We start from the raw sequence: 9,365 nt of genomic DNA, 5'->3' as shown, positions 1-9,365 counted from the left end.
GACCTTATCAAGCATATCTTGAGGTTAGACAAACTCCCAAGCCTTGATGATGTTTGTAACCAGATTCAAAAGGGACATGGCTCCATGGACTTGTTTGGGAGCAAAGGAAAGCTTGTAACGGCTAATAAGGTGGAGATAGCTTCCGCAAACAAAGGCTACTACAAACATGATGACAAGAATTCACCTGTTTGTGACCATTGTAAGAAGGTTGGCCATTTCAAGAGCCGGTGCTGGATTCTTCATCCTCATCTCTGAGTTAACCGACCAACGAATAATCGTGGAGGACCAAGAGCTCATCAAGCGACCATGGTGGGAGAAGCGACGACTTCCGAGCCAAACCATCAAGCCTCCAGAGGGAATGGAACTGCTCTAGCAGCTTCTTCAGAGCTGGTGAGGAAATCAGACCTTTATGCACTCATCAAAGAAATCAAGGAGGCCTCCGGTAACTCTTATATTGCTTTAAAACCAACAAAACCTCTTATTGTTGATTCTGGTGCATCACATCATATGATTAGTGATTCTAAGTTAGTTAGTGACATTAAACCTGCCATAGGTAATGTGATTATAGCTAATATAGAAAAAGTTCCAGTTGAAGGAATAGGCAACTTGAAATTATTTGATAAAACATCTAAAGCTTTTTATATGCCTAGCTTCACTTCAAACTTATTATCAGTTAAAAGAGCTACCACCGATTTAAACTGTTATGCTATATTGGGTCCTAGGACATCCTCATTCTCGAGCTTTAGAACTAATATCTCCCGGTATTTCTTTTAAAAATGATGAGTGTGAGGCTTGTATCTTAGTAAACATTGCAAATCTGTCTTTCCTAAGTCATTGACTATTTATGAGAATTTTTTTGATTTGGTTCACTCTGATGTATGGACATCTCCATGTTTATCTAGAGAAAATCAAAAATATTTTGTTACTTTTACTGATGAAAAATCTAAGTATACTTGGCTAACCTTGCTTCCTTCTAAAGATAGAGTTCTTGAAGCTTTTATTAGTTTTCAAAATTATGTGACTAACAATTATAATGCAAAGATTAAGATTTTGAGATCAGATAATGGTGGGAAATATACAAGTCATGCCTTCAAACAACATCTCAACAAATATGGCATAATTCATCAAACAAGTTGTCCCTACACTCCACCCATTTTGTCAAAATGTGTCACAATCCAATGCAACTAACTAAATATAAGAGTTTGAGATGGATTGGAAGTTTTTAGAAAACAGTTCACCCATTTTGCCCCAAACCAGGCTAAAACCGAGAAAACAGGCTAAAACCGAGAAAACGTTGCTTAGAAGCTGGAAACAGCTTTGTACTAGTGTTTATAAGGTTAAAATTTGTCTCAATCCAATGAATTTGACTAATTATCAGAGTTTGAGATGGATTAGGAGTGTTTAGACAACACTTATACCCATTTTATCCCAAAATAGGCTAAAACCGAGAAAACATTGCTTAGAAGCTGTAAACAGTTTTGTTAGTGTTTCTAGGGTCAAAATGTGTTACAATCTAATGCAACTGACAAATCGTAAGAATTAGAAATGGATTATGGGTGTTTAGAAAACACTTATACCAATTTTGTCCCAGACCATGCTAAAAACCGAGAAAAACAGGCTAAAACCAAGAAAATGTTGCTTAGAAACTTTAAACAGCTTTGTTAGTGTTTCTAGAGTCAAAATTTGTCACAATGCAATGCATTTGACTAATTATAAGAGTTAGAGATGGATTGGAAATGTTTAGAAAACACTTATACCTATTTTGTGCTAAAACAGGCTAAAACCGAGAAAACATGCTAAAACCAATAAAACATTGCTTAGAAGCTGTAAACAGCTTTGTTAGTGTTTCTAAGGTCAACATTTGTCACAATCCAATGCATTTGACTAATTATAAATGTTTGAGATTGATTAGGGGAGTTCAGACAACACTTATACCCATTTTGTTCCAAAATAGGCTAAAAATGAGAAAACAGGCTAAACCGAGAAAACATTGCTTAGAAGCTGTAAACAGATTTGTTAGTGTTTCTAAGGTCAAAATATGTCACAATCTAATGAATTTGACTAATTATAAGAGTTACAGATAAATTAGGAAGGCTTAGACAACACTTATACCCATTTTGTCCCAAAACATGCTAAATACGAGAAAACAGGCTAAAACCATGAAAATATTGTTTAAAATTTGTAAACAGCTTTGCTAGTGTTTCTAGGGTCAAAATATGTCACAATCCAATGCATTTGACTAACTAGAAGAGTTAGAGATGGATTAGGAGTGTTTAGAAAACACTTATATCCATTTTGTTCCAAAAAGGCTAAAACCGAAAAAACATGCTAAATCCGAGAAAACGTCGCTTAGAAGTTGTAAACAGCTTTGTTAGTGTTTCTAGAGTCAAAATGTGTCACAATCCAATGCATTTGACTAATTATAAGAGTTAGAGATGGCTTAGGAATGTTTAGAAAACACTTATATCCATTTTGTTCCAAAAAAATGCTAAAACCAAGAAAACAGGCTAAATCCGAGAAAACGTCGCTTAGAAGCTGTAAACAGCTTTGTTAGTGTTTATAAAGTCAAAATGTATCACAATCCAATGCATTTGACTAATCCATCTCTAACTCTTATAATTAGTCAAATACATTGGATTGTGAGACATTTTGACCCTAGAAACACAAACAAAGCTGTTTAATGCATCTAAGCAAAGTTTTCTCTGTTTTAGTCTGTTTTATCGGTTTTAACCTATTTTGAACAAATTGGGTATAAGTGTTGTCTAAACACTCCTAATCAATCTCTAACTCTTATAATTAGTCAAATACATTAGTTTGTGACACATTTTGAATCATCCAAATACTAACAAAGCTGTTTACTGCTTCTAAGCAATGTTTTGTCAGTTTTAACCTGTTTTGAGGCGAAATGAGTATATTTGTTGTCTAAACACTCCTAATCTATTTATAACTGTTATAATTAGTTAAATACATTGGATTGTGACACATTTTGGCTATAGGAGTATTTAGACAAGATTTATTACATTTGTGCTAAAATTGGCTAAAAAAAAAAGTAATGATAGAATGCATATGACTTGTAAGAGTACAAGTACAAGATGTAATGCTACAATAAGTCCATAATTACATTCTTAAAACACCAAAGCTGTAACTAAAAATATTTACTATCTTATACTTAATTTTCCGTTAAACTTACAAAAAAAAAAGGAAAAGAAAGGTAAACAACAAAAAACGGTTTGGGATAAAAAAAAAAAGAAGCAACGGGAAAAGATAGCTCATATTATTTTTCATATAGTGAAAAGAATTTATAATAAATATATATCTGTTTTGATAATTATTGTTTTATTTTTTCTACAAACTTATATAATCTAGAAGTTCTCTTTGTGGAAATCAAACTTGGTAGTTGTCTTTCGAGAGAAATCCAAAGCTAGATTTTTTAATTCCTTTACCATTCCGGGCATTCCACAGTAAAAGACTCCTGCAATTAAAATTCATATCAGTATTTAATCTGAATCCATTACTTAATTATGTAATAATGGGTAGATAACGAGATTAATGGTCGAGATTAATTTTTATACCTATTCGTTTGCCGGGGTGATGAACTGCGACCTTCTTGTAAACTTGTCTCCAGTTAGGTTTGGCGAAGTGGGACTTGACACGTGTTCCCGACACGACATCAACACCGTTCTTAGCGTGTTGTAAGGACTGAAGCATGGCGATGAGAGCTACTCTTGCATCACCTTCCTCGTACACGCTCGTGCAATAATTGTGAAGCTCGATGATTCCTTCGTCGTCCAACTCCGAAACCTCATCCATTATCCCCTTGAACCACTCGAACGATCCTTGTTCCCTAGTCACCCAGTAGAAGTAAGCCTTCCTCGTCTTAAACCCTTTACTGTTGTTGTTGTTGTTGTTACTGTTGTTGTTTTCGATGTCGCTGTCGCGTTCAGGAGATTTCATGTTGTTGATGATGTCTTTGAGGATACTGATCATAGGCGTGGCTCCAATACCGAGACCTACTAGAAGAACCACATCATACTTCTTGTAGTCTTGTGCGGGAGCACCGTAGGGACCATCGATAAGGACCTTTGGGAACGGTAGGTTCCCATCTCCTCCGTCTGCTCGGAGTAGACCGCTTTTACCCGCGGTAGGAGGCTTGCAGACCTCAGAGAAAACGGTCCTGAGTTTACGTGTCCAGTCACCGAGAGTGCGGATGTGTACGCTCAAGTATTCGTCTCCAGGAGCTGATGTGATTGAGAAAGGATGCCATTCGAAAGGAGATACGGCTCGGCAGTTCACGAACATGTACTGTCCACTTTTGTATTTGAATCCTTGTGGCTTCGTCATGTGTAGAGACAACACGTTCCCGGGATATACAGCTACCTATTATTACATTTATACGTAACGTTACAAGTCTTTAAAGCATAATTTCAAAGGCAGTTTTCCTACTTTTGTCAAAACAATTACACAAATCATGGCATTTTCCTACGTTGGAAGATTTATATATCTAGAAACCTAAGGATTTCAAGAGATAAATAGAAGTATATCTGACCTTGAGCATCTTAACCGGTTTGATGCTTGATCTGAAAGCACGGATCAGCCTCTCAGATGCATACAGAAGGATGGGTACAGCGAGATACATCCATGTCTACAAGAATCACATAAACACGAAGTGTTATAAACCCGAAGTGTTATAAACCCGAAGTGTTATAAACCCGAAGTGTTATAAACCCGAAAAAAAGAAATAAATGAAGAAAATAGAATGACGAAGGTTTGAAGAGCGTACCGTTTTCTGATACCAGATCTTTGTGAGGTAGAGCTTGATACCGTGGACAATGAGAAGAGCATAAACAATGATGAACAAATGGTGGGAGTACCAAAAGGCATTGAAACCAGTAAGCTTCTTGAGAAAGTTAGGTAAGTTAAGCTTGTTACGACGGAACCAAGGCGTAGCGAGTGTAAAGGCTATAGCCATTAGCACAACCATCACAATACCAGTCCATCCTTCGACTCCCTTCACAAACCACCAATAACTCTCTGGTTGGTCTCCAAAGTACATTTCCATAGGCTCGTAGGTTTCCTCATCCGCGGCAATTAAACGTGGGAAATCACACGTCAAATGCGCACCCGCATGGAGTAAAACCCCTACTACAATCCCGCTTGCAATAACCTTGTGGAAGTTGAGATTATCATCAAACGGAACTACAGTACCTAGCTTGGTCTTGTTCCTGAGCCATGTGATGGTATTGCGACAAACAGGCAGCAATATGAGAGCCATGTTGAATTTAAGAGTCTCCGCGCCACCTTTGGCGACACAAACGCAATAACCCATCACGTCATAGGCAGCTTTGTTCTTGTACTGAATGAACTTGTAAGCAAAGAGGCCACAGCAGATGCCAAGCCATAGCATCATGATCCATAATCTCTGCCAGTTATCAAGTATGAAGTATTTGATTTTCTCCGACCATCTCACCAAAGGGTTGGTCTCTTTTGCCGGTTTCAGCTTCTGACTTAGCATTTGACTTAGTATCCTGCTGTCTCCAATCCGCACCGACTGGTTTGGTGCTTGTAGTAGCAACATTTCCAAGTTTTCGATCTGTTTCACCAATGTCCATTTAATATCATTAAACTATCTATAAGACTAGGAAATACAACACTAAGAGCATTCCCACCCCACATACTGTGGGGATGAGTGTCAAAAAATATAATAAAAAAAATAAAAAGAAAGAGAAAAAAATTTATCTTCAGATAAAATATCTCTGCAGCGACATTTAGAAATCCGGATGAGAAAAAAAACTTCCAGCTATCTTATTTTTATTGGTGGTAGGCAATAAATTTAATTAAATAATAAATTAATATATTTATATTTAATAAAAAAGCTTTGAGACCTTCAAAACAAAGATGACCGATAATAATGCTCTAAGACCATCACCACTGCAGTAACGCGTTTCTTTAAAAAGAGAAAAAATTATTATTTTAATTATATATATTTATTATGTTTTATTAATAACAACCATTAAAAGTATAACAGCTATCTATATCTTGTGAGTAACGTTGCTTGCCTAAGGAATTGGAGAATCGATTCTTTTCTTTCTCTCCCTTCTCTCATTATTATATTAATTTATGTGAGTAACCATAGTGATTAGTACTAACTAGTGGAGATGCCCTAATATTGCAAACTGATATTTTATAATACTTTTCATAGGCTTCTCCACTATTTTAAATACTGATATTTAAAATACTTTTCATGATTCATTTCTTCATATATATATTTTATAATTTTATTGGCCATTTCTCATACTGGAGAACCACCCATCTACAGTTGTCGAGTTATTGTTGATTGATTAGGTAAAAAACCAAGATGGCCCAATAAGTTGAAAATAGCAATCAAGGTGGCCCAATAATTTTGACCACTTTAGATTTCTAGAAGACAAAAGAACCTTGGGAACTTTCCACGTTTTCCCTAGTTTTTTAAGGGTGGTTAAATTAACGACATGCATAGTATATATACCACTAGCGTAATTGAGTGGGTGAAGGTGGACCACACGTACCATAATAAACCCAGCATTGTCTGGGTCCAACTCTTCCATTATCAACGCTGCATATTCTTTGGCTTGCTTTTGAATATTAGAGAGCTTGTTCGCTGAAGCACTAAGACTAATAATCTGCAATTAAATTATTTGAAACATTAATAACATAAGCGAAAAGTAAGGGCTACTCTAAAACGAAAATAAAATAAAGTAATGACTACTCTATCTATCTAGTAACCATTATTGTCGTGTTCACATGCAGTTAATATATTGCTGATGTTAACAGTAAACGTCATCAGATAAAGTCAAGCGGGGATTTGCGCGTGGACAAAATTGTCAAGATTATCAACCAAGGATATTGATAGATATATAAATAAAATATGAGAAAAAACTATCAACCAAGTATATAATATATGTACATAAAACTAATAAATATTTGAAAAGATAATTATTGAATGGTGTGTGGTTTCTCACCTCAGCCACTTCTTCTTCTGTTACTCGCCCATCTTCATCTTTGTCCACCCTGACAAAACAGTGATGTCATTTATTAGTTACAAATCCACCAAATGATTAATATTATTATTTTGGTCCTTAAATTCTGATGACCGTTTATTTTTCCATTAAGAGTCAAATATTAAACGACAAATAGTGATTACGCGTAAGATATTTCTTTTGGGTCAGGTGAAATACGTAAAAAAGCTTTACATGTCGAAAAAGACTTGGAGTTTGGCATCGAAGCTTTCATCTGAGATCTGTTCCCAGAATAGCCTGAGCTGTTCCTTTGTGATCGCATCGCCCGAAATGTTATTCCGGCGAGCTAATGCTCTAAAGAGCTGGTCTGCAAACTCTTTAGATTCCTTGTTCATTCCTAGAGGTAAAAAGATAAACAAACCATAAATGAAACTAACAAAAATGGAAACGTACAGTAGAATTGTTTAGCAGAAGTGATTTAATTACCTAAACATTCCCAAAACTGGGATGAGAGTAAGAGGCCGTTTGAGTCAGCGGAGAGTTTATCGAAACGTTGATCGACGGCTGGCCACGCGGCTGTCTTGGTGGCTATGAACTTGAGACCTTTGAGTGCGTGGATGGCGGCAGAGCTAGTGCGGTCAAACCGCCGCACGGCCGGGGAAGGGCGTCTAGAGAACACGCGGCGGAGCTCCCGCGAGGCGTTTTTGATGCGTGAGGAGGTGCTTCGAAAGAAGGATAAGGAAGTGGTGTTGTTGAGGCTGCTCTCGAGCGTCTTCTTCGTGAGAAGTGCTAGCTCTGGATCCTCTAGGTGGGATCCTCCTCCAGCTGCTTGTTGGACGCTGTGGACGGCCACAGAATCGTCCCTAATATCCAACGTGATCTCCACGTACTCATCGTCGTCACCGTGGCCGCCGGTAACACTATTGCTTCTCTTGGGAAGATCCGCCGCGAATCTCGCGTTTTTCTTGGACGCACGTTTAGGCCGGCCGAGCGGACCGCTAAAGGCGCCGTGGTCGCTAGCAATGCTTTCTGTATCGGAGTTGGTGTCCGAGTTAGCTCCTCGTAGAATCCCAAGTTCATGGTCGGTACTTGAGTTGCCTCGTCTCATTTTCATCAATTCTAACAAACTAAAAAGATCTCACTCTTGATATGGCCAAGAAAACCACGGAGATCTATGCAAATAACACCCGTAATTTTACTATTTTAGTCAATACATAAAATCTATGCTCTCAGAAGGTGTTTGATTTTTGTGTATGGAAGAAACTGATTTTTGTTTTAAATATATTTATAGAGTGACGGAGGAATAGATGAAATAAATGGCATGCAAATTGCCATTTATCTGTGATGTGCTAAATCACGGAAGGTAGTGGGAAACTATGGATGGACCGCACCAGTATGGTCAAAATTCTTTACTGACCATTTATTTTGACTTTCTTTTTCATTTCAGCTTTGGGTCATTTTATACATTTCAACACCGAGTCATTTATACACCAACCCCGTGTGAATTGCTTAAACAAAAACGACAAAACAACCCCGTGTGAATTTTCATAGACGACATCTTGTGAGGAGGTATGTCATTTAGAATAGCAAGATTTTGTCATTTTGTTAATTAGTTACTGGATTTTATATTATTGGATTTGGGTATATAAATTCAGCTCATTATAATAAATAGGTTGGGTTGAACCCGTTCAAGAAAATTTCAAATTCACTTGGGTATGTCACAAGATATGTCACAAAATCCAGTTTTTGTCGGCGTAATGGGCTTTCAATGATATATAACCTTCACGAGAAATTGTTATCCAACAATCAGAAGTTAAACATATCATACTCTGAATCCTTTTCAACTCCATCTCCAGCTTATTCTTCTCGCTCTCCCAAGTTTTAACAATATCCATTGCTGCTGTGTTTCTAGTGTAGTAGTTGTAAGCTGGATTCATATATTGAAAAAAACCCTCTCAGCTCTTCATATTCAACAAGAGCAAAAAGAAGATTGTGTCAAATTATAGATCTACTGAACAACACTCTCATCAATCTTCATTCTCCTAGTCTTTCCATCTCCATCAATTATCATATCAGCTACATTCCTATATTTTGGCTTTTTTTAATGCATCTCATATGATGACGCTTCGTTGGAAATGTTCATGTGGTAGATTCAAACACAATTTTATCACCACAATAGTTACACTGAACTCGATTCTTATCATCGACACCTTTTCCAATATGAGTAAAATGTTTCTACATTTTTGAAGTTTTTCTCCTTGGTTTACAAGATTTTTCGTGAGGCTCACCTCCAGTTTCATCACCAAATCAATGATGGCTCGTTGGTTAGATCAATATCAATCATCACCGTCATCCATCATCATCTCTTCT

General features: G+C 36.9%; 1 protein-coding gene across 1 annotated transcript; it reads right to left on the bottom strand.

Annotated features, from left to right (window-relative positions):
* Positions 1-3,142: 3,142 nt before the first annotated feature.
* LOC104722412 (respiratory burst oxidase homolog protein D) lies at positions 3,143-8,468 on the bottom strand. Its single transcript, XM_010440568.3, has 8 exons — positions 7,482-8,468; positions 7,230-7,392; positions 6,999-7,047; positions 6,546-6,659; positions 4,781-5,590; positions 4,547-4,642; positions 3,573-4,377; positions 3,143-3,472 (listed from the first exon to the last, which is right to left on the bottom strand). Exons 1-8 carry the CDS (start codon positions 8,107-8,109, stop codon positions 3,363-3,365), a joined length of 2,775 nt encoding a protein of 924 aa, XP_010438870.2. The 5' UTR covers positions 8,110-8,468; the 3' UTR covers positions 3,143-3,362.
* Between the last annotated feature and the right edge of the window lie 897 nt (positions 8,469-9,365).

This window comes from Camelina sativa, chromosome 2 (genome assembly GCF_030686135.1).
Source record: "Camelina sativa cultivar CO46 ecotype springtype chromosome 2, ASM3068613v1".
Taxonomy (NCBI): domain Eukaryota; kingdom Viridiplantae; phylum Streptophyta; class Magnoliopsida; order Brassicales; family Brassicaceae; genus Camelina; species Camelina sativa.
This window is presented reverse-complemented; position numbering and strand designations above follow the sequence as displayed.